This window comes from Colias philodice, chromosome 10, assembly GCF_061535455.1.
Source record: "Colias philodice isolate Cphi_HAF_F1 chromosome 10, ilColPhil1 Martin Lab GWU primary, whole genome shotgun sequence".
In the NCBI taxonomy this organism is placed as follows: Eukaryota; Metazoa; Arthropoda; class Insecta; order Lepidoptera; family Pieridae; genus Colias; species Colias philodice.
In genome coordinates this window covers 4,229,979-4,256,852 of record NC_143095.1, presented here as the reverse complement: position 1 = coordinate 4,256,852, position 26,874 = coordinate 4,229,979, and the positions used below count along the sequence as shown (strand labels likewise).

Here is a 26,874-nt window from a genome sequence, read left to right as displayed (position 1 = left end):
GATATGGTATACACCATTCTATCGCAGATTATACTAGTTGGTTAGGAATGTTAGAATGTCTGATTATGTTGCTTACTATCAAACCAGAGCACTGAGACAAATGTCAAAACGCAAAGGAATAGAATCCGCTATCGATACTAATTGACATAAGGTCGATGTTTTTTCGTGGAAGCGTTGACACGTGCTTTTGGTGATATTAGTCTTTTTTTTCCAAATTTGTTGCTTTTTTTACCTTCATTCAAGCTAAGATTTTATTTTTGGTGACGGTGTTTGTGTTTTGTGTTAGTGGTAAGTAATTCAACATGAATAATCATCCGGATCCTCCGGACCCCCCTGACCCTCCATACAGTCCTACAGTAGTTGAGGTTAATAGAATCCCACAGAAGCGTCACTTAGCATCTGAAGATGCTTCAATCATAGCTAAATCAAAGAAAACATCCATTGATAATAACCCTAATGCTGCCTCTGTGCAAACTTTGTACACGCATCCTTCACTTAATGAAAAGGAAAGGCGCTATTCAGAATTAGATAATGGCCCCTTTATTGTCCATATTTCTAAAATAGAAACAGAACCCTCCGCTGGAACGATCCTGCGCCCGATTAAAGTTGGCCAACTTCTGGTCAACAATGGCATAAAAAATATTATTAGTGACGGAATCAAGAGAATCGGACGAAACCGCATTTCTATAGAGTTCTCAAATGCAATTGATGCTAACCAGTTTTGTATCAATCCTATATTGGAACAAAACAGTCTAGTCTGCACCATCCCAACTTACAACTTTTCTCGGATGGGAATTGTAAAAAAGGTTCCTACCGATTTTTCCATGCAGGAGTTTGTAGATGCCGTTGAGATTCCGAGGGGATATGGCATCATACTGAAAGCTCGCCGTCTAAATAGAAAAATTAGAACAGATGATTCCACTGAATACACCCCAACTACTACAGTCGTTATAACCATCCAAGGTCAAAGATTACCTGAACGGATTTTTTTATATAAGAATTCATTACCTGTTGAGATCTACCGCTTGCCCTCCATTCAATGTTTGAAATGCTGTAGGTTCGGTCACGTTCAGACACAATGCAGATCAAACCCCCGCTGCTACCGTTGCGCAAAAGATCATAATGGTGAATCCTGCAATGTATCTGAGTGTTCTGCCTCCTGTATAAGCTGTTCTGGTTCACATTTTGCAACAGACTCAAACTGCCCGGAACACACTCGGCAAAGAAGCATTAAGTATGTAATGTCAGAGGAGAATATCTCCTATCAAGAAGCTTCCCTCCGTTTCCCTGCTTCCCGAAAATCTTTTGCCGAGGTTACTCGTCAGGTTCCCTCTTCTCCACATACATCCCTCCCCAATCCAATCCCTTCTACAAGTACTTCCACCTCATACAAAAAAACTGTTTTCCGTTCTCCACGCCCTAGAGCCCCTTTAGGTAAATCATATGACAGAGCTGCCCATCAAGACATCATTCAAGCCCCTTCTTTAGACTCCCAGAATGGCTGCGCCCTTTCTGGTAATACTCCTTCATTCAGAAAGCCCCGTGAAAGCAATGTCCTAGTGTCTTGCATTTCATTCTTTTATGATATAATTAAAACCTGCAATGAAGCAGACTTACCGTCCGACGTGAAGGAAATCCTTTTCAAAATTATAGATACTATTAAATCCAATAATGGCTCCGAGGACCATTAAACAATGGAATTGTAGAAGTATTAGAAATAAAAAACACCAAATTGTATATTTTATTAATAAATTTAATCCAATTTTATTTGCAATCTCCGAGACTTGGTTAGTTCCCAATTCTCATTTTAATGTCCCTAACTATGTATGTTTACGCGATGACAGAGCAGATGGGTACGCTGGAGCTGCTCTGCTCGTTAATCGTTCAATCCCATTCTCTCTTCTCCCTATCCCTAACCATAGTCCAAGCATCAATGCTGTTGCTGCAAAAGTTTTTAATTTCACCATTGTCTCTATATACATTTCTGACCCCAATTCTTCACTAATTCCTGACATCTATTATATCCTATCCTCTCTCCCCAGTCCCATTTTTGTCCTTGGGGATTTTAATGCCCATCACGTTTCTTGGGGCTCCCATAAAACAGACACATTTTCCCTCTCATTATTAGATTTGTTCGATGATTTGAATCTATGCACTTTAAATTCAGGCTCCCCTACTCATCTTGTCCTTCCCAATCAGAATCCAAACAGTGCTGTAGATTTGTCCCTTTCTTCTCCGTCCCTTTCTTTACTCGGTTCATGGAATACTTTACCTAACACTCATGGTAGCGACCACTTCCCCATCCTTATCTCCTTTGAACACGATGTCCCTTCCCCTCCTCAATCTCCCCTCTTAAAATATAGAACCACTAAAGCAAACTGGTCTGATTATTCTCATTCCTTGGAATTTCAACTCAATTCCCTACCTTTCCCTTCCCTATATAATCCCCTTCCTATCTATTCCATGTTTGTATCCTGTATCATATCTTCTGCCAATAATCATATTCCAATCAAAAATCCATCCACTTATAAACCCTCAACTCCTTGGTGGGACTCTGAATGTACTGCTATCATCCGTGAGAGATCAGAGGCTGAGAAAATGTATATTGAACAGATGTCTATGCAAAATTTTCTTAATTTCAAACAAATTTCGGCCAAAGCTAAAAAATTATTGGTATCCAAGAAACGTTCAGGATGGCTTAAATTCTGTGAATCCCTGTCCCCTAAGACTCCTCCCTCCCTGGTCTGGAAACAGATTAAAAGATTTAGAAGCTCCCGTTCCCAAAATAATATCACTTCTTCTAACTGTTCTCTCTGGTTAGAGGACTTCATTAATAAATTAGCCCCCCCTTTTGTCCCTTCCCTTGAAAATCTCCCTGCTGCCCCCTCCTTCCTACCCCATACAAACTCTCTGGACGCTCCTTTTACAATGGATGAGCTCTCCTGTGCTCTTGAAGGCCTGAATGATTCTTCCCCTGGCATAGATGGGATCCCATATTCTTTTATATCCCAGTCCTCTCCTAAAACTAAATTATTCTTTCTTGATTTAATTAACTCCTTGTTTGCTTCTGGATCAGTCCCAGAATCATGGAAGTCCCAAATAATAATCCCAGTCTTAAAGCCTAACAAAAATCCTTCAGATAGCAACTCCTATCGACCCATTGCATTATCCTCTTGTTTATCCAAAATTACAGAAATTTTAATTAAAAATAGATTAGAGTGGTTTGTTGAGAATAATAATATTTTACCCCCTTCTCAGTTTGGCTTCCGCAAAGGCTATAGCACTTTGGATAGCATTGCTATACTTACAACGGACATTCAAATAGCTTTTAAAAAGAAACATTTCCTTGCCGGAGTCTTCCTAGACATTGAATCTGCTTATGATAATGTCATGCTTCCGGTACTCAGGCAAAAATTGCTTCAGCTGAGCATCCCTGAGAAGATGGTTCGGTTCATATGTAACCTATTTATGGGCAGATCAATTTGTGTTAGGTCAGATAACTCCTTGTCTCCCCCTAGACTTGTCTGGAGGGGCCTCCCGCAAGGTTCTGTTTTAAGCCCTTTGTTATACAGTTTATACACTCATGACTTAGAATTAGCAGTTAACAGTTATTGCCAAATTCTCCAATATGCTGACGACATTGCTCTCTATATTTGTTCTGATTCTACCTCTGAAATTGAGACTAATTTTAACAATGCTTTTTATTTTTTACACGAGTGGTTATTGCAGCATGGTTTATCTCTTTCAGTTTCTAAAAGTTCAGCCATTATTTTTACCCGTAAAAGAATTATTCCCAACCTTTCACTTTTTTATGACAATCAAAATTTTCCTATTAAAGACAATGTTAAATTTTTAGGTGTTTATTTGGACTCTAGAATGACTGGCATAACTCACTCTAATTATATATCACAAAAATGCGAGAAAGGAGTTAACGTCTTACGGGCTTTATCGGGCGTTAGATGGGGTGCTCACCCCTTCTCTCAAAAACTACTCTATAACGCCATAGTTCGTAGTCATTTTGACTATGCTTCCTTCCTTTTGGAACCGATGAATAAACGTGGTATTCAGTGTTGGGACAAGATTCAAAGTAAGTCTCTGAGGATTGTTCTTGGCGCTATGAAGTCTACGGCTATTAATGCTTTACAGATTGAATGCGGGGAGCCTCCGTTATCTCTTAGAAGACAATTCCTATGTGACAGGTTCATGAGTAAGCTCACCCAATTTTCCTCCCATCCCCTTATAAATAAATTATTTTCTTTACTCCAATTGGTCAATGGTAATAACTCAGCATACCCCCTTTTAATCTCCTTTATAAATATAATTTCAATACCTTATAAACTATATCAATCTCCCATTAACCCCCTCTTTTCCAATCCCTTTGAATCACTGATCTACCGTCCTAACATTACATTTTGTAACATCCAAAAAAAGTCTCCAGATGCTTACCATTCCTTCCAGGCTATTGTGGCTCGGAATTGGGAAGGTTGGACACATATTTACACTGATGCCTCCAAGATTTCGGATAAAGAGAATGTTGGTATAGCTGTGTGGATCCCGAAATTTGCAATCATGTTGTGTCGCAAATGTCCCCCTATTACATCAACTTTTGTCGGTGAGGCCTTGGCCCTACTCGAAGCGGTTACATACGCGTTAAGTCACAATATTAATAAAGCTATAATATTTTCAGATTCTAAAAGTTGTTTGCAGTGCATTCTCTCAAATCAATTCCGTATAAAAACAAAATACCCTGTTATCCTACAGATCAGGAAATCTCTTTGGGAGTGTAAACTTAAAGGTATTGAAATAACTCTTGCATGGATCCCTGGACATAGTGGAATTCCGGGAAATGAGTCAGCTGACTGGGGTGCTAATTCTGCTATGCGCATTTCGTCCGAGTCTCATGATCTTGTTTACTCGCATGACCTTTCTCTCCTCGCTAAGTCCAAATTAATGTTCGCCTGGGAAAAGTCTTGGGCTTCTACAAGATTCCAGAAGGGAAAGTTCTACTCAAACATTCAGAATGACATCCCTGTTAAACCTTGGTTTTTCAAATACAAGGACATCAGTAAAAACGTCACATCCTGTATTAGCCGCCTGCGATTAGGCCATGCTTGTACTCCCACCCATTTAGCAAAAATTAGGGTAAGGGATAACTCTTTGTGTGAGTGCGGAATAGATGAGGGAAATTTGGAACACATTTTCTTCAACTGTCCTAAAAACTCCTCTTTATACGACATCCTTCCCCCTACTATCCCCCGCCCTACCAACATGAATATTCTCCTTTCACTGACCTTTAGTCCTTTTGTGTATGTTTTATCCAAATTTATTAAAAATAATAATATTAAACTATAATTTTTCTTTCCCCCTTTTTTTCCCACAATTACATAATTTCTCCTATCTAGTCTTTGTCTATACTAATTCATATATTAACTTGGTGTTGGATAATATATATATTGTGTTGTTTTTTGTAGATATTATCTGCGCTTGGTTTGAAACTGTTGGAGCTAATTTGAACTTTTTGAACGTGAACAAACCCATTCACTACAGGACATTGGCAAAATTGTGGCAACGCAGTACTGCCATAAATTAAAATATTGAATTGAATCTAATTGACATAAGCGTATGATGTTTTGCTACGGATTTATTCACACTACCAACAACCACGACGACCACGATCAAAATTTTCATCCAGTCGCAAGTAACAAAATTGTGCAAAACAATTAAAAATAAAATATTAAAATTTGCTGTCGTTCTGGTGATTGGAATTTTCGATAGATTTTTCGTAGAAACTGTGGCTCCTAGAAAAAAAGACGTGTGGCACTCGGGGTCTGCCGCGGTAAAGCTATTGCATAGCATGCCTACAAGCCACACCTCCGTGTCCGTCGGAGTGGGGAGCGTGAGGTTTTTTCGTTACGGAATTTCTCGATTCGGTCCCCGCGCTTAAGGCCCGCGATAGAAGCTATGCAATAGCTTAAAAATGTATTTGAAGTTTTTTATAGATAATTTTATGATCTATTCTATGGCCCCATGTGATTATATGATTAACTTACCGTTTCGGCGAAAATCGTAAAAAACCTGTTTTTTTTATTAATTTTTTCCTTTCCGAGTACCATTATGACGGGAAATTTTATGTTTTATTTTGAACAAATTTTGTCTGGATTTTGGTTGTGGTCGTCGTCGTCGTTGGTAGTGTGACCGAACCATTAGTAAAATGTCATGAGCTTATGTCAGTTTATACGGAACCTTTAGTGCGCGAGTCCGACTCACACTTGGCCAGTTTTTTATATCATCTGCTACAATTGTTTATAAGAATAAAAAGAAATATAACCAGTCATGAATCATGATATACAACTTCAAATTTGTTAACCCAGCCCTCACAGACAAAATCCTATTTCGAGAAAATCCGAGGAAAGAGACCACCAGCGAACAATACAGTATTTGTCCGAGGATTCGAATCATTGTGTGGGTTTTAATGTTTTAATAAAACAAATTACAATACACAAACAAACAGGCGACCGATCCCCAGCCTCCTCCCACGCGCAATAATCACTTTGAATTTTTATTTGATTGTTATACAAGATATTAGCTGGGTTACATAACTCGGTCCTTAAAATGATTATTACTGCGTTTCAAGTAACTGCCGAAGTACCTAATTTTTTTTTAATAAAAATCTTTCCTTTCGCGCCTTCGCTTGCTTTGTCTAGAACTTGAAAAATTAAACCACTCTTATCTATTAAAAAAACCGGACCAAAAAGCGTTGCATAATTTTAAAGATGAAGAAGCAACACAGGGACAGACAGACAGTGGAAAGCGACTTCGCTATCCATACTAATATTATAAATGCGAAAGTAACTCTGTCTGTCTGTCTGTCTGTTACTCAATCACGCCTAAACTACTGAACCAATTTTCATGAAATTTGGTATAGAGATATTTTGATACCCGAGAAAGGACATAGGATAAGTTTTATCCCGGAAATCCCACGGGAACGGGAACTATGCGGGTTTTTCTTTGACTGCGCGGGCGATGCCGCGGGTGGAAAGCTAGTAAACTATATACGCCATAAGAGCCTAAATATCTATACATAATAATTAATATATTGGATATAGGATGCTCATGTAAATAAGGATTAGTATGGAAATTGGAAGGTATATAAGTAATATCTTTTTATCTCAAACCATTTCAACCAGCATTTCCAAACAGAAGAGTTTCTATACTTTTTATTTCATACTTGGTTTCAATTCAATCACATTGCATTGATATAATATATAGGACTATAGTCCCTATTGTTTTGTTAATCCCATCCCACTACGATACAATAAACGAAAAAGTTTGTGAGGATGGATGATCTTCACGCAAAGTAGAATGAAATAGGGGATGTAAATTTTACTCACACGTCAGGAAAGCTGAAAGCTAGTAATTTTTTGGATAGGTTTGAATGAATTTCATTACTAAATTTAATGTAAACATTGGTGCTTTATACTTTTGCTTAACTTTTGCTAACTGCTGTCTGCTACTGGGGACGCAACTTTCCATTCGTTGATTTGTTGTTTTTAAGAGTTGTCATAAATGAATTTCAGCGTGAATTCAACACCATGTGTTGCGCTTTTGGCGAGAATCAAACTGATTCGTTCGGCCCAAACCGTGTTCAAGTTCACCCACTTTCTACCGGATAGCAATTAAAAATAATTTGCATTTCTCCTTGCGTATGTATATAGGTTATTGTTGCTATTCAGATTTAAACGAGAGCATGTAGAATAAATTCAGTTAAAGAAAATCTTTAATTGGAGAGTCGTGTTATTGAAATACGAATACGCAATTAAAAAAGCTGAAGTTATATTCAATCAATGTTTTTAAAGTATAATATTGATAGAGCTTTTCATTCTGAATTGAGTAATTGGTTTTTGAGTATGACATAACAATCACAATATAAAGACTGTAAAAGATGATTTGTTTATCACAAATCCAAGACATTTGAGGTTAGGCAGTTCATAAGTTGGGTTTGCCTGCGAGCTATGACAGCACAATGGCAGTACTAGTGCATAAATCAAAACAGGTGAGCGCGTGCGCAGCGTCTGCAGATCTTATAGGTTGATGTTACGATAATACTATGCCAAGGCATAGTTAATAACTTATGCCGGTACGGGCTTATTTCATTGTACTTATTAAGTAGATCGAATTCCGTTATATTGTAAAAATCACTGTTTGAATAGCAAATATAACGGTCAAGTCATAAATTGGATGTTCTCTGCGGTATTAGCTATCGAGAAGCGAGGGGAGTGCTTGATCACGACTCATTGTTTATCCACGACAAATTGCCACGCTCAAATCCTAAAGAAAGCTGACACCACCTACCAATGCTTCGATAAATCATATCTGACATTTCCAGTCACCATTATTCAAACGTGAGTTTTTGCATATCAGCAAAATTATGTTTAAAAGTTTAATCAATTTTCACTTTATGAAAGAATATATGACTAACACAAAATTGGTATTGTAAGCAATGTTGTTGTCTCTTATTAAACATTAATTCTCATACTAATACAAATATATGAAGTTCTATTTGGTGTTTACACGCTATAAGTTTAGTCATCGTTCGAGATGGCTTTCTTTGCCCTCGTCTACTTGCTATAGAAGCGCTATAAAAAGTATGTACATTATTGGACTTCGCAGTAAAACTAGATAGGAATCTAGCAGAGTCGATCCATGTATAGAGGCTTACAGTTATGTTGCAGTGTGGTCTATTTGCCGTCACAGGAAACTTATCAGCCAACTGTTTCATTTTCTAGATAAATTGGTCAATATGGGTACGTCCGATGGATCTATAGCCATCACTTAACAAAACGGTTTCGTGCTGATCTTGACGGATTTAGGCTAAAGATATTTATTTCAAAAGCAGGATGCAAGAGCCAAGAAGCGTTATATCCCTTTTTCACAATCGTCATTCCATACGACATAATTCTTAATGTAAAGGGTATTTCACATACCTATAACGTTGAAAGGCCAATGGGATTTATTCGGTTGTAAATAAAGTTTTATTATTATGAATGCTCCAACGTTTTTAAATCGTCAAAAGCTATAACATTAACTGTTAACCATTACAATCTGTTATTTTTGCAATCGGAAAATAATGTTAAAGTGAAATGTCAATGAAATCTCCAGTAGGTACCTAGGTTCGTCATGAAGATGTTAACAGAATAATGCAGATAAAAATGTTTATATGAAATTGTGAACATAAAATACACATCTATCCATTTTCAAGGACGGTTCCATGAACTAACGAAAGTGTAAAAACTAAAAATAATAATTTTAATAATACACTTCCCTGTTTCCAAATTGACATGTGCAAAGAAACATTTTGTTTTCGACGCAGCACCCTTGACTCAGATACGGGCTTGTTAGTATGACTTATGTTAAGATTGGGAATTTGTAATTATTTATTGAACTTCCTGAGGTTAGCCAATTATCCCTTTAAGCCTGTCCTCGTTTTGATGTCTGGCGTTTGATTGTGTCCTTACGTTTTTTGTTTGTGTTTAATGAAACATTAATAACACATTCATTTGACGTGTTTCAGCAGAATATAATTACACCAACATTTTTAACATCGTTTAATATACTTAGCATTTTAATTCGTAGGTATCAATTTCATTTTATGCAGAGTAATTTTTTTTTCACCATCTTACAGAGTGTGGTCAATGTATTCGATCTCATGTATTGAATTTCCAAAAAAGACAAAGTTCTCTGCATAAATCTTTATTTGGATTTATGTACGTATTGCAATTAGCAAAATAAAAAGCAACGACATGAACACATTAAATGTATATTTTTTTATTAAATCATAAGTAGTTAATTATTAAAAGAAAATATCAAATTTTTACTTATGTTTTTCATAAAAAAAAAATATTTTAAGTGTTTCATTTCGTAGACCCTAATTTAAAAACCATAACTCATTACTAAAGTAGAGTGTGCCAATAGATTCTTCTTAAACTTAAGGATAAAATATTTTATAAGCCATATTAATATGCATGCTTAGTTTTAAGAGAGCAGGATAAATAATGTTTGCCGGTTATCAAGTGACCCAATCTCGATACATTCTTTTTACACAACGAAGCTGTTCGCGCCACGGCCCTCTGAACTTTATAAGTAATATACTAGTGACCTGCCTCGGTTTGCTTGATCAGAGAATGCGTCATTAAATTCAACCAGCCAGAAAATTCAATATCAATATAATATGTAATTAAGTTTATTAATTATGGGGTGTCTAATGTTTATTCTATAACTACTTATTTGAAGTGGAAATTAGATCATAAAGTTTTTAGAGCATTTGAAAATGTTAGATGTTTTTTTTCACCAAATTATCGAAGACAAATTTTAACAAATAATTATTGAATGTAAAATTTAACTAACTAGGTACATAGTTACCTAGTACATATTATTTCAACATTATAATATGTGCAGACGATTTTTTAAAACATTTTTAAGAGGATGAAAGTCGATGATCAGTTAACGCTTGAGCGATTTATCAAAAATAAGAGCAATAAATAAGCTGGAGATTGGCTTACATATTGAATTTTCCTTTGGATTTTTTATAAATCTTTTTCTGCTGCCCAAATAAGAGTTTTGGTGTGGTATTGTGGTTATGGGTAGGTTAAATACAGGCGTGTGACGTGTTTTCTGTAGATAATTGATCTGAGGTAAACTAATAAGCTTATTTTGTAATTATATGCAGGACAGTTCCAATATCGGTAATAAAAATAATTTAATTCATTTAAAAATTAGCTCAAACAGTATTTCTTGTTTATTATGTAAAGTAGTGTGTTTACTTAAAAACATTAATAAAATGTAATTGAGAATTTTTATGATTTTTTTTTCGGATTTTACTGTATTCAAAGACAGATCACAGAAGTATTGAAATTTGTACTAACATTCCATCAAACGCTCATTTCGTCATGCACAGATTATCAGATACAGGCTTTACGAAATCCATTATCAAGGTTTTATTAGACACAAAACATGTTTGTTCAATATTTTGATTTGTAGAAAAGTATTGCAATTGTTTGGTAACTAAGTTAACCCGTTTATAGGCAGAGAGATGTATAGATATGAATTGTTTAATGCGCAAGTGTGAACAGTGCTATTGTAAAGCCAAATGAACGAGTTTTGACACGCGATAATATTTACGAAACCTTAGACTCACGACAAAAGTAAATAAGCACTTATTGGCATTGTTACAAAAGCTGTCGATAGATAATTTAATTAGACCAGTTATAATTTAATGTTGGATTGATCAGACATACCTATAGACAGGAAAGTGATTAAATCGAACATTTTTATTTGTAATGCTACGAGCTTTATTGCCTTTCTCGAATAACATTTAACTATAGGTACGTTTATTAAACTATTACACAAGTTAGGTACACATTTCATTATTGTTTTAATTTTTTATTATTTAATTATCGATTGTACCCTTATTTTACACTTGGGCATTTAAATTAAACAATATCTCTCATTATGTTTGCCCACTAAACAAGATAAATATTAAACAGATTGCCTAATGCTTGTATACGTAGTATATTATTATTAGTCTGTGCTAATGCTAAATATCTTTATTAGTATGTATAATATTTTTAGTATGTAGGTTTTTAGTGTCGAGAGACCAATTTATTTATTCTTAAACACTATTAGGGGTGCACACACAGTACTGACAAAAAAGTTACAAAGGTCAAAAGCTTACGTAAATCAGTTTTAAACAAATCGCACCCTTTTGCTGGGAATTCAATAGAAGTACTTATAAAAAAAACTTTCGTAAAATAATGTACAAAGATTTCCTCTTGAATTTTTCTGGAGTGAAAAATTTGATTATCGTGACCTTTTGACCGTTAGGTATAACTTTAACAGCCGGCACGAGTAGATACAATTTCCATTTTTCACATCTTCAGCATTTAACTTCTTATTAAAGGTGAATACCAAGATTTTGCTCACTAGGAATTTTTCCGCAGATTGCAGTTTATAATGCCTAAAATTACTGCACTAACGGTGCATTTTGATAAAACGAACATAGAACTAGAGCTAGAACAAGAGCATTCTTTCGTGATTTTTAGTGTAAATGAAAACTCGTATTTAGTGTTGTTCATATAAGAACATTGCATAGAATCTTTTCGAACGCACTAAGAACAAAGAAAGAACGCTCTACGCCTGTTTCCTTTTTTTCAGTAAAATCTTCTGTAGGTAACCCGTAGCTCGTAGGCAGTATTATGGTAAGTTCTTAAAAGTTTTTTCTATTTATTTCATAGGCTTCCAGTAACTTAAACGATATAGGTAATCCTACTTATTGTATATTAGTACGTAATAGATATGAATAACAGTGTCAGCTGAAAAAGTGGTTCCATCAGCATTTCGACGATGATTGCATAAACAGCGGCGTTCGAGGAAGTCGTAGTAACGATCAATTTGCGTCAGACGCCGCGCTTTTTTCTGACCCAACCTTCCTTAATGAGCAGAGAAACTAACGTTAACTCGTATGCAAATGTCCTAGCTCTAAAGTTCATACGACTGATAAATATATGCTGTTAACGCGGAAGTTCTAATACGGATTCAATTTACGTTGATTTGAATAATTTTGCGACAACTTTCTTTGATATAGGCAGGTTTAAAGAGTATTTTTACAAAGTAGAGTTTTTCAGGATAGGATATTATTAGAGATTTTCATAGTCGTTCTTATTCTTTCAAGTTATCATCCTAAATTAGCCATATAAAGCAGTCTGAATTTGCTTGAATTTACATACTTTTATATTGATGAGTAGTTGTTTAATGTTTATGGGAAAAAATAGGAGAAGGAAATTCGTATGCGGAACTTGAAGCGATCAAGAATATGCGAACTAACCCAGGAGGATAAAACTAACACGATATAAATGTATGGGAATAAAATTCATCTCATAAATAAATATCAGAATTCCTGTAGGTACCATAAAGCATCGATAGGCGTTAATTAGTAGACTTGAATCATGACTGAGTGGTGCTATTTGTCTAAATCGAAGCTGCGCTATCCGTGGGACGACTGGAGGTGAGTAGGCGGCGGGGATCCAATTACGTCCCATTGCGAATTAATTTATAGCGGCGGGCGCCTCGGCCGCTCTCACCTTGACACGTCGGATCCGACGCGCCCAATCTGACGGGATGCCCGGACTCTGGACCCGGCGACAGGTTTACGCAAGCCCTAAAGTAAAGTCTTAAGGATTAAAACGTTTACTTTCGCTTGCTTTCAGTTTTGCATGTTCGATAATTTCGCAAATATCAAATTACCGCGGGGTATTAAATTGCGATCCATCGAATACGACAAGCGCACACTGCGGCGTTAATAATTTAAATGATCGGTCTGAAGGAATTTATATTGGCGAGGAATTTATATGTCCGATTCGAATCATAACTGCCTTTTTTCATAATCTCAAGATGTACGGTAATGACGTTATTAAGTTATATATTTGCGAACCATTGATCGATTGTTACAAAATGAGGTGTTCAAATACGCGATTGTTTGATAGTGAGTATTGAGATAATGATAGCGGCATTCCATTATTCCATGTAGTATGCGCATACGTAAAACTAGAACGGAGGCTGTATTATCGGAGGTTGCGCCTGCGCTTTTGATGTAAGCAGAACTCAGACGCCGGCAGTCGCTTAAGAAACTCTGCGGCAGATAGTCGACTCTACGGTGCGCTAACCACCGCTATCGGCTGGTCGCTTTCTCGAACGTATTTACGATAAGCAAATATTTCTATATTATTATTGTCCGTGTCCTGTGAATAGTGAATACGTGTGATGACAAATATAATCAAAATAATGTCCCTTTAAATTGTAATTTTTAAGACTGTTAAAAATAAATAAACTGTCCAAATGAAGATGACTGTAAATCGAATAAGAGTGGTGGTGCTTGGTAGCCCGCGAAGTGGAAAGTCGGGTCAGTATGAGATTTTATTTTTATTCATATTAATATTTATTTTATTTTTAGTATTTGATATGTATTCAATAAATTGCAATAAAATAATAAAAATATGCAAGAAAATCATTGGTTCTTAAAATATTTATGATATGCTTCAGTTTATTTACAAATTTAGGTATGTCGTAAGTGGATTATTGCAAACATTGCAAAAAATTTAAATCGCGATAACCTAAAAAAATAATATAAAATAAAATTGCATGATCGGCAATTGCTCTTTACCTTATGCGGCTACAACCAGATGGTCAACATTTAATAAAAAATATTTTATAGGCACTGCGACGCTTTTATTTGTAGTAATAAAATAAAGTGTAAAAGAAAAGCTAGGGCTTGTCTTAAAAATCCAATAATATTTTTAGGTTAAAAACCAATAATATTTTATTGCAATTTTTTAAACTGTAATAATATGCGAGTTTTGTGCATACCTTATAAAAAATTATATTAAAATTGTGTATCTATGTTTACATTTCTTGCAAGCTTTGTATCGCTATTCCTCTCGGAGGTAATCTTCAGTGTCAGCGCCGATAACATTACTATGAAATATTGTACGTAGAAGATAAAGACAGATCTGTTACATACCCAAGCATTGAAACTAATAAAATGCATTTTATTATTATTAATAATTATAAAAAGCAACACAGTGCATTCTTTTACGTTCATACGTAACTACGTTAATGCAAAGTTTGGATCAACGACCTCGAAGTCTTAAATGGTTGAATGGTCGTTTAAGTTACACAACGAATTGGCGCCAGGCGTCGCTTGCCGGGAAATCGGTTGACCTAGCGGCCTCGACTCTTGATTGCCGCCCTAATTGATCATCGCTGATGAACCGAACAACGCATTATAATTCAATAGACGTAGATGCATTAATTCGCTTGCAAAGTAAATTGTCGCGTGAGGGCTGCGGCGCCGGTTGCGGACGCGACCGAGTAACATGAATAGGCTAAGTCTCGTTTCTCCGTATAGTAAGAAGTATCGTAATTATTAAGCTCTTGGAGACGTATAAAAAGCTTTAAGGAAATCGATGTCTGCATAGATTGTTTTTTGAATGAGGATTATTTATGTAGAGCATGGAAACATTCACGTTTGTTAAATGTACCTGCTTTAAAATTTATTATAGAAAATGTAATATTCATTTGTAAAAATAAGCTTTATTTGAAAATTTACAAATTAATTCGTAAATTGGAAGTTACGTATTATGCTGTAACTCTTTTTAAAATTCCGTCGATGCAGAATTTTGTTGATTTTAGAAATAGAGTAATAATAAATAATATTTTATCCTTGCATACGTTTAATAGTTAAATAATATACATATTATAATAATTATTGCATCGAGACGGGACGATGCAGGCGAAAGCTGACGCGAGTGTGGCTGAGTTATTTTTAGAACATGACATAATTGCGATCATTAAGTTCGCTGTGCTCGTAAATATGAGAATAAGATGTGTTTCATAAGTTGACCCCTTCGGAAAGAGAATTGATCATGTGGACGCATGCATTGTAATGTCGTTTAAAGCTATCATTTGATGTTAATTGTCCTTGTTGCAGTTGTGAAGGATACTCGATAGGGCCTCTGTGCTTTCGACTAACTATCCCCTATTTAAGATAAAGAAACGTTGTACATATACAATTTAACATATATACTAATGTTATAAAATGAAGATAGGTTTACTAGTAGCCTCATCATAATCCATTGATAGGCTCTTAACCTTAACTTTAAAATGTAGAGATAAACTCTACTATGCAATTTTTTTTTAATTAAACCACAGATAAGTTAGTACAATAAAGGATTGTTTGTACCCTGTCGTAATTATTATTAAACTGTAAGTAATTATATTTAAAAACTTTAATTTTACACAGTCAAAAAAAAAAAAGTTAATAAGGGCGATACAATTCTGCCACATTTTTCGTTGGCGTTGATAATATTTTTTTTGTTAATTATTAAATACTAGTCTAATTTGTATTATTACTTTGGTTGTCACTTCTTCTCATATCGTTAAAACTTTGCAAGTGCAATAAAGCATACTAGCTAGAAAGCTCTTCGATTTTTTTACCTTATGTTTATTCCAATTTAAAATATGAATTTAATGGTGTTAATAATGCTATGTATAATAATGCTAGGTTGTTAATGCTATGTTATTCTATATTATAAGATATTAGATAATGAATAATATTTAATTTGTAATGAAACGCTTAACGCTATCATATTTCGACTAACCAAAAAATTGCTTAGTCGACTATACACGAACCTAATTTGACACAAGTAGGTTATTGAAATCGAAAATGAGTCCATATGAGTAATCTTACTTTTCCTTGCCATTTTTAACCAAAACACTAGGTCAGTTATGGTGGTAATTTATCACCAACGATACTAAAAAACCGTTATTCAAAATCGCCTTTGCAAGACTTATATTTTTTCATTATTTTGTGAAAGCTCAGTTTTGTACATTACAGTTTACAGTGTACATTTGGAAGGCAAACAAACATTTATTTTTATTGAGAAGTAAAAGTAAATGGTACATCCCAAAGAATTAAATACAGAAGCAAAATGTGAATGGGATGAGGCCATTTTTAACTCGTGCATTACTTTAATTGTAGTTAAATCGTGATAATGAAGAATATTATACTGGATGGCTTTTATATCGATAATATACCCAGTAAATACGTGGCTATTTGTTAGTAGTGCATAGGGTCCATAGGTTTTAAAGACGGACCTGCATATTCTTATGAAAAAAAAGACATTCTCTCGTTCATTATATTTTGCGTTTGTAATACAAAAGCTAACACTTATTACATACTTGTACATTAGACAAGTTTGCCGAAAAACAATTAAGTTAGATTAAGCTCTTTAACAATTAAGTTAGATGATACAGCTAGAAATAATGTGCTAAATGCATGTACCATTCAAAAGAGGTTCACAAAACAATATTATAATAGTACTGCAGTATTTCATACATAATAAACCATCTTGAAAGTCCCTAACGGTTCTTTTATTAATAGTTTTTGGTGACCCATGTTGCCTTCGGAACACCATGCGTCAACGCGTCTTGTACAAGTCGGACAAGTGATGGATGAACGTCGTAATCTATTAATTAAGTATAGAATATAGATTCTTCATGATACAACACCTATTGTTTCTGGAGGTACCATCAATCAAACACACTGTGCCACGTTGTTTGAGCTTTGTAATTTGTCTTTACGGTTAAATGGTTATAAAATTTAAATTAGTCAATTTTTTGTTTACATGTGTAGGAGTTACCCGCCGTGTAGACTCCACATTATCTGTTGTTATGGTCGAACACTCGTAAGTCGTAACGTATCGTAGTAATACTAAACATTGCATCTACGACCTGTTAACTGAAGTATTGAACACACATTTTGCAAAAAGTAAATTAATTGTATTTCGAAGACATAACTAAAATTGTAAACATAAAAGTAGCAAAAATGTATATAAAATAGTTTGAATAAAAGTACTATGTAACATGGTGCGCAATCACAAACATAAAGCTTACAATGTAACTAACAAGTAACGTAGCACAAAGCTCCTTTATCTGAATCTCAAGTGTTGAATTCCTTCAGTATTACCTGAGTTATATACCTATGAATGCATTGCTTTACAATGTAACTTGCACCTAGACGTTTATGGAAAATATTTTTTTCTGTACGTCTATTTATAAATGTTATAGTGGATTGGTAAAACATGATTTTCTATGTTACTTATTTTCGGGAATAGATAACATCCCTATCAAACGTTTGCAATAATACCTGAACCAGTGTTTGTTAATCGAATTAAATTTCTCAATAAAATAAAGAATATGGCTTTGAATTAATAAAATTTGCATACAAATAAAATGACAATAAAGTACCTATAATCAGAATACATTTGAATCGATTACATCTCGGCTTCCAAGTTGCGACTCAATCGTTATGTTATCTCACGAAATCGGTTCGCGGAGAAAGTGAAATAATTCTCATATATCTCCACGGAGGACTAAAAGAAACAAAATGAAAACGAGAGTGTGGAATTTTGTATGCGTTTCATAAATAACGATTATCGAAGTGGGTATGGGAGCCGGTATAATCTCTCATTAAGTTTTAAATTTTACAACATCACTTTGGCGGTAATTCAACAATTTATTGTTGTGATAATGACTTATGAGATATTTATTGAATCTTAGCAATCAATTTATAAGAAACTTTACGATTTTTGTAGGCCTATAATGTGTAATAATTTTTTATGGCTTCCGCGTTTTGCGATCCTGATTTTTAGTGTCAAGTGTAATAAATAAAATACATACTTATACAAACATTTTTGTAATCTTATATATTGATTGAGTTAAAACAAATACGGAAATTTAGTCGATGACCACCTTTTAACGAAAATTAAATAAAAAATTAAAAAAAACTGTAGAGTAAATAAACTCAAAAGTTCAATATTTTGTGAGTACACTTAACATAATATATTCCAAGTTCCTACTATAGAGAATATTAGTTAGACAAATAATATTAAGTGGAAATATTTGTTTTTATTGTTGTTTGTTTATTTCTTACGATTTATGCTATTAATTATATTTATATCAGTACCTATAACATTATAGGCATCTCTTTTTCAAAATAAAAGATTTTTTCTAAAATAATTTAAATCGTGATCGATCTTCTGTGAACTCGGTAAAAATGGTTGTCAAGTTCAAAAGAAAATCAATAAAGCTTCAAGTAGAAACAAAGAATAGTCGTGGAATGTATTTCAAGTCCATTGTCAAGCGACATTATGACACGGTTGCGCAAGCGCAGGCCACGCATTTGTTACGCAAACCATTCGTGACTCGGACGCTCCCGATCTAATCGATCGATAGATCTTTTGGTTTTTTTAATCCACTTGTAGGTATGGAAACTATTTAAATATAAATTGGGTAAATGGTTATCTTGATGTTGTGTTGCAACAAATTTCGTTACTTCAGTGTGTTATTGTTGTCAAAATATGTTATTTAATTTAGTAGTAGTAGGAACCTACTGCATATTGTACTAATATTAACATTCCAAATCAAACAGTCTAAATGAAAGGAAAAGTTGAACTTCCTTTAAAAAAATATAAGATTGCATAGCATCGTAAATTGTGAAATTCTGAAGAAGAAATTTAGAATCCGAAGTCTAGAACCTATCTCGATTATATACTTTTTAATTTAACAACTTTCTCGTTTAACAGCTATATAAATTATACGACACATATCATTATATTATACAATTTTACGCGTAGGAATGAAGTAGGCGATTACAAAGAACCTTTTTTACGATCAGCAGGCGCTGTGTAGTAAAGCGTACATTGTTGTACAATAATTATGTTCTTGAATACTCGCTACTAGTAGTCTGTACATCATTTCCCAGTAGCTATTCATCCAAGCTGCTTTGTCATCGACGTTGATAACTATTTGTATGCGATCAGGAATACCAGGAGTGCATCGCTTGAAAGGACTCATTACAAGCAGTAGAAAGTTGGGTGTAATGAACTTTTGATGACGCCTCTATTGATCTGTTTCGGTATTCAGTTCCTTCTCAATAATTACAAATAGGCCGGCTTTTCCCATTGTACGTGAGATGTTATCGTTTTTTAATGAGAGGGAATGAAAATAATTAACAGTGTTTTTATTGTTACAGCGGTGGTTGTGCGTTACCTCACGAAGCGGTATATTGGAGAATATAGTTCGACGGGAGGTAAGCATTGTTTATTATATTTATGCTGACGATAAATTATTTTAGCACAAGCGATAGTAAATCTATAGGACACGACTTGCTTCCTTTATGAGAAGTAATAAGTAATGGTGGTCCCGTTTTCTAAAAAAATATATTTATATTTTGGTTTTAAATGTTTGACATTAATGGCCTACTCAAAACATATGACAAAAGCCATACTCGCGGCTTTCGTGTGGGATTTGAAAAGAGATGTTTTCCGTTTTTAATGAATGAATATTTAAGCACCCATAAAATAAAACAAACTCTTCTGTTAATAGGTCAAAGTTTGAATTAACTGTCCAAAATGTTACTGTATTCTATTTTCAATAAATTACATTTGTAAAATGTATTCTCAATTCGTTAAAAATGTTTGTAGCGTAAACTTCTTAAATATTTTATTTAGTATTGATGCCGTAGGTGGTAGAATATTTTTATTATCATCACTTAATGGTCGGTTTAAGATAAGTTAAAAGCATTTTTATTCGGTTTTATTACGGGTTGCCTCGCACAGTAGCGCTCAGTATTAATATATGCAATTAATGTCAATTTACAAGATTACGACACTTTTTCTGTTCACTAAATTAAAGAGGAAATAATTTCCTTCCGTCCTTTAGCAAAACCCTTTTACGTCAATTGATGACGTAGTCGATACGTTAATATTGTCTTGTCGATTTTCGTCAATGGGCAAGAATTTCAATGGTAATGTTTTACGTAATTGACATAATTATGGTGACCTCTAGTTTTATGAAAGGAAATATTTGTTGGGGTCACACCGCAATTTAATTTATTAGTAAAAAAAAACATACATAAATTAAGGTTTTTAAATTTTTCTGCAAAATATCAATAGTTACTTACCTAGATCATTGTTTGAAAGAAAATAAGCAGTTTGATTGTAATAATAATATCTAGTATCTAATCTGTGATAATATGATGTAATTACAATGTAAAAATAAGTTTGTCTTATTTTTATTTAGTAATTCGGTCCCTTCGACATTTATGTGTTCGGGGTCACAAAGTTGACAGGTTTTAAATGTCAAAAATTGTTTCAGATTTTCTTTATCAACATCGAGTGGCATTCGACGGAGCAGTATCAGAAGTTGAAATTCTTGACACCTCAAACTGTGCCGTAAGTGAAAATTTTATGTAGAGTAAAGAGTATAAAAAAACGATAAGAACCCTTTCAGCGCCAGTCATGTGCTAAAGTATAGCTGGCAATTTGATATTGAGCAACTTGTTTGCGCAGCTAGTTGAATAAATCGCGTATCGAGACCTTATTAATGAACCGTTATCTAATCCGAGATTAAATTAATTTTGTACGACATCTCCATTATGTATCGCGTCCTTATATCATTAAGATTATTCGATCTTATAGGAAGCGTATAATCTCATGATAAGTTTCGATTAAATGAGAGACAATAGAGATTTTAATCTGACAGGTGTTGTCTGAACCGTCTTGAGTTCGACGTACGATTTAATTATGAAATTACGAGGGCCCGAACACGTGTCTCACAATAAAGCCGAACATAAATTATTGTGTGCGCAAAATCCGCTCTAAATGAATGAGTTATGTAATCTCCCTAAAGCGACTTAGTCATTGTTTTGATTAGTGCAAACAAGTTTTGTTTTCGTTCGTACATCGGGATTTGTGTGCGCTTGGATGTTTTGTATAGCGTGTTAATTTTATTCCAAAGCCGTTGACATGGCTGTGCTTTTATTTATCTTCTAAGAACATCAGCTAGAACATTATTTATTGCCAGAGTTTGCGCTGCGCTGTGCGAGAGGAATGTATTACGATGTGCAACTTTGTGTTAGGTGTGTGTTGTAGGACAGATATTTACAACCTTTAAAGAGAAAATTATTGTTTTTACATTTGCATTAAGATAAATGGAGATGTTTCAGCGTAGAATACTGGTCGAGTTCCTTTTGGCTCTAGAAATCGTATTGTCTCGACTCTCGAATTAAATATTTGTTCACAGAATTGTTGACATTAGTCACAGACTTACTGCTCAGATTTAGGATATGATAACATCTTAAACTTGACCTCATTGTTACTATCGTCTTATTTATAGCAAAACTATTAAGTACCTTAATGTTAGAATTAACATAGTTATGTTAGATGTCGAAGTTAATTTTAATTAACAGCCAGTAAGATAGTAATAGTTTATTTTGATTTGCTAATATTGTTTTCCTATAGACGAATTGTTATTCTGGTACCTACATAAGCTACATCACTACATTGGGTTCGAATCCCGCCTCGTGAAAGAGTAACAAACATACATTCATACATTCTTACGAACTTTCGCGCTCATCATACTAGTAGTAGAATCGTTATAATAGTAGTAGAAGAATAGTAATAATAGTAGTATTTGACGTAGTTGTATATCCTCTAGATCCGCGGCTGCCTCGGCGAGCACGTGCGATGGGGGGACGCGTTCGCGGTAGTGTACTCGGTGTGCGAGCGGCGCTCGTTCCTGGCGGCCGCGGAGCTGCTGTCGCTGCTCGAGCGCACGCGGCTGCCGGGCTGCGCCGCTGTCACCCTCTTGGGCAACAAGCGTGACCTCGAGCACGCAAGGTGAGTGTTACGTAGTTACGTAGTTTACGTAGTATATTATCCCCAGTACATAGTTGGTAGTTTACGTAGTATATTATCCCCAGTACATAGTTGGTAGTTTACGTAGTATATTATCCCCAGTACATAGTTGGTAGTTTACGTAGTATATAATCCCCAGTACATAGTTGGTAGTTTACGTAGTATATAATCCCCAGTACATAGTTGGTAGTTTACGTAGTATATTATCCCCAGTACATAGTTGGTTCGGCGAGCACGTGCACGTCGAGCACGCAAGGTGAGCGTTACGTACTTTACGTAGCTTTATATCCCTAAGATATTATGTGGTTGCTTCGATGAGCACGTGAACGTCGAGCACGCAAGGTAAGGAGCGGTTGAGGATGATTTTAAACTTGCGTATACTTACGTATTTCGTAGATATTTAGTAATATGTGCATATACATAGGATAAAAATTTTCTAATAACTAACTGTGTTGAAAATACATAGAAAAAAGTGCCTGGTAACAACTGACATGACGCCCCCGTAAGATTAGATTAAAAAGACTTAATGGTTTCGAGGGTTTCGATGTAATACGTCGAAAGTGTTATTAGCTTATTTATTGTATATTACTAGCTTTCCGCCCGCGGCTTTGTCCGTGTAATAGACGCTAAATCCCACGAGAACGGGACCTATGTCCCGTTCCCGTGGGATTTGCTGGTTAAAAACTCTATGTCCTTTCTCCGGTCCCAAACTAGAGATGTAGTCTATATAATTTCATTTATGATTTTTCATTTAGCGGAGTTAAGAAAATTGATCAATAAATACACTGTTTTAAGTATAAGTTTTTATTGCCGAGATAAATTATTTTACTTACTTTTATTAAAGTGAAACTTTTATTACATCGTCTCAAACTTTTTGGTCTGTGTAGCGCATGTCGCGTGTAGCGCGGCTGCCGAGTAGGTATAGGTACCTACTCGGCAGCCGACCGTCACGCGACATGCGCTACACAAAGCAGTGTTCGGAACCGTTCGAACAGTTTCACTTTTACCGTGGTTTCATAAAACCACACAACATTTTTTTGTTTCGCATTTACATTTATTACTCTATATCGAAATACGTTTTGACCTCATTAATTGTCCAATTATTATAGTCTTTAACGAGTCAATAAATTCGCGTGTCGATACATTACGACGTATCGTACCAAATGTTACGTCAGAGGGTTTTTTAAGGATAAATAACGACGATTCATTTCACATTTATTGGTGTTAAATCCTTTGTAAATGGTATCCTTAACGGATTGAGAAATAAGCCGATTTTAAGCTCCTTATGTTGATTAATTAGCGGTAATATTTTGTTTACACAACCAGCCCGTAATAATTGCCTTGTGTCTCATGAGTAATTTCAATATATAAATCTTGGTTGTGGGTGACATTATGTTGTTATAATGTAAACCTACGGTTAATATTGTCGTGCAGTTAATGTTACCTGGTGCTCAAATTTAAATAGATCTAATAATTGTATAGGTACGCTTAAGTAATCAACACAAATTAAATAATAAATTTACGCTTTATACTCAATCTACAAACAGTCAATTTAAAGCTTATGTAAGCTTTAAAATTTTTTTTTATTTGGTCCGCTAACTGGACGTTCCAACATTTAGAAATAGTGAAAATACAATCATAATCTTTTAGTTGGAGACTTTTAGCTGGACGGCCTTCTAAGAGCGAACACAAACAATAATTATAAACCTACACTTGTAACAATAATTAAAAACAATAATTAAAACATATTAGTTACATATTTGTTAGAGAAAAAAATTTTTTTGATTGTACTGACCGATGCATTAAACAAGTCGAGCCGTAAATTATATTCTTATTTCTATATTTTCATTGTAGGTTCCTTTTACTGTACATTTAAACTTATCAACAGTAATACGTTCATATTTTTGAGCTTTTTTATGATTTGTAATGGTTTAAAAAAACCTATGCCAGCCAGTTATAAAAAATATATATTTATTTGTCAACAGGGAGGTCCACGCAGAAGAGGGTCAAGAGCTGTCGCTCCGTTTCGGGTGTCAGTTCTACGAAGTGTCCGCCGCGGAGTCCTCAGCGGGCGCGGCGTTAGCGTTCCACGCGTTATTGCGAGAGGCTCGTGCGTTAGCGCTGTTACTGCCCGCGCCCAGGAGGAAACTAGCCGCGTATTCTGTGTCTAAGGTATGTTAATGTATGCATTTTAAAGAACAATGGAACTTCATTTTTGATACAAAGGGTGTTTTGAAAATATGTATGTGATTTGGGCGAATTTAAACAAGGTAAGAGTATGTATTAAAATATAACGCAGTTTTGACATGATTTTCATGAATAAATCAATTTAAAATAAAGTAGCTCTTACTGATTATGGGTTTTTTAAACAGATAAGAGTAGTAAGATGTTAAGCACTCTTTGGTGTAGACCAGTAATTCGTATTTTCGAACTTTTTTTCTACTAATAATATAAAGTGAAATTCTTCAAATAATATTTGGTGAAAATAATTTTTCACGTCCATTGTGAGTACATCTTTACAAGACAAAACAATTACATTACCGCCCTATAAGTACTTGTATACATTCCAATAAACGAGTTTTCCGATGTAACAACGTATAAGTTGCAAAAGAAAAATATTACGTAAAAATAATTAATGATAGTTACATTTCGATCTTTCTCTTGCGCATAGGCCACATAGCGATCATACCATAAGCGGATGTACGTTGTTCCCACACTCATAATACTTGAGTTATGGTCGAGATTTTCTTCTGCATTTCCTAGGCTTTTTCAGTATCATGACATATTGTATTATAGAAGAAGTCCAAGAATGACAGCACTGTGATGAGAGTATGTTTTAGTAGGATTTAACCAGGATCTTTTTATTAGTTGCTTGGACATGGGAACGTATTTTTTTTTATTTTTACATGAAGAAATATTTTTAATGGATTTAAATGCGATTAATTTATTTTATTATTTTTCTGGACGTTACGAGCACTTTGCATGGAGCGTGGTCACAGGAAGACTCTCCTTTCTCTGATTGACTCGTTTTAAAAAGTTTTTAATATCTAAATTTTTACATGAATAATAATAAAGAAAATCAAAATCTATTATAATAATTACTCTCACAATTATTTTTAAGATTTGTATGATAGAAAATAAAAATCACAAAAGAGGTATTAAAATGTGTTTTCTTCTGTTTGCAGGTAATCGGCACAATATTCGGAAAAAACAGCAAGAGTGTACGAAAAAAACGACCATCGCTTAGTATCTAATTATTTATATTTCCATTTATAGACTGCGTTTAAAGTATAGTTGATGAAAAATATAGATTTGTAAAATTGTGATAATTGTGTATCTCATACATTAAGGAGGCTTTGTTTAAAACAACACGATTGTTGACAAAAATTTTGAAATGTTTAATTTTAGTTTGATTTTCTTTAAGAGTGTTGGTGACCTGTGGTAATATTATTGATTTTTTGCGTATACTTAAATTGGTAATTTCTCTCCGGGAAATATTGTATACGCATTGAAACAATGTCGTCTTAAAACATATCAGCTCATTAACTTTCTTAAGAGGTTCCATGTATACGCCATAATCTAAGCATAAAAGATATAATTAAATTAAATGAACTGTAAATAGTATGAATTAACTGTACATATACGACTTAATATTTAATAATAAACCTCGCAATTCAGCTATAAAGACTCGACAGATCACTATTGTAAATAAATTAAACAATAACACTTAATGTACCTCTAGCGATTAAGTCTACAATTAAATACATAATAAATTTTTACGTTTATATCTATGTGTTTTATTTTATATTATTATTTCTAACATGGAGAGGAAGGCTGTTAAACGAATGCAAGTACATCGTTAAAAGGAATAATGAACATTTTCAAGTTAACCACTTTTTTATTATAGTTATTGTGGCTTGGATATTTCATAGTTTCTTTTAATAATTATTGGTATATATGAGTGGGATATATTTCAAAGCATTCTGAAGGAAATGCTGACCTGCAGGAAGCGACAAATTCAGCCCCGAGCGTGGGCACCTTACTGTGCTCTAGATAATGTGCAATTCATCTTTCAAAGTAGACACTAACAAGGTGCAAGTAGACAATAAAACAGCACAACTCTAATATAAACTAACCGGCAACTAGTCTAAACACACACACCATCAACATCAAGATTTAATCTCCTCCGGTCGTTCGTAATTCCTAAAGTATACGGGGCTCGTTTATTTCTGTTTTCACCCAGCAGTCACGGGTGTCAGGCAGCCGCGGGGGACGTATCTCGGTAATGTTGGAACTTTATTGATAGAACAGGGTAGCCGCTAGTGTAGGAGAGAGTAAAACGGCCTTGCGTATAAGTTGCACTGCCTCCCACTCGTCACTCGATTCCGTGATAACGTCCCACGAACAGAACGCGACCAGTCCACGTGTGAAAGCGGCAGGTGCAATTTGAGGCGTTTCGTAGAGAAACTTCGCCACTTAATACAACCTACGACTTCATAACAAATCTAATTTTGTCCGAGCATCAAAGCGGAAACAAATTCGAATGTTTTGCTACTGGCTATAT

At 34.6% G+C, this 26,874-nt stretch overlaps 2 protein-coding genes, 1 long non-coding RNA gene and 1 pseudogene across 3 annotated transcripts in view; all 4 read left to right on the top strand.

Moving 5' to 3' along the window:
- LOC149485123 (putative carbonic anhydrase 3) overlaps positions 1–26,874 on the top strand; it is a 404,335-nt gene that overhangs the window by 107,933 nt on the left and 269,528 nt on the right. The gene's annotated exons all lie outside the window — the stretch shown is intronic.
- On the top strand, positions 140–5,267 carry LOC149485132 (uncharacterized). Its single transcript, XR_016316184.1, has 2 exons — positions 140–288; positions 3,857–5,267. It is a non-coding gene; the product is annotated as an uncharacterized LOC149485132 (long non-coding RNA).
- Positions 299–1,697, top strand: LOC149485133 (uncharacterized; annotated as a pseudogene).
- On the top strand, positions 13,649–26,097 carry LOC149485131 (ras-related and estrogen-regulated growth inhibitor-like protein A). The gene is made up of 6 exons (XM_089699877.1): positions 13,649–13,954; positions 19,646–19,702; positions 20,770–20,846; positions 22,111–22,292; positions 24,296–24,482; positions 25,496–26,097. The coding sequence occupies exons 1-6, from the start codon at positions 13,891–13,893 to the stop codon at positions 25,562–25,564; spliced, it is 636 nt and encodes a 211-aa protein (XP_089556003.1). The 5' UTR covers positions 13,649–13,890; the 3' UTR covers positions 25,565–26,097.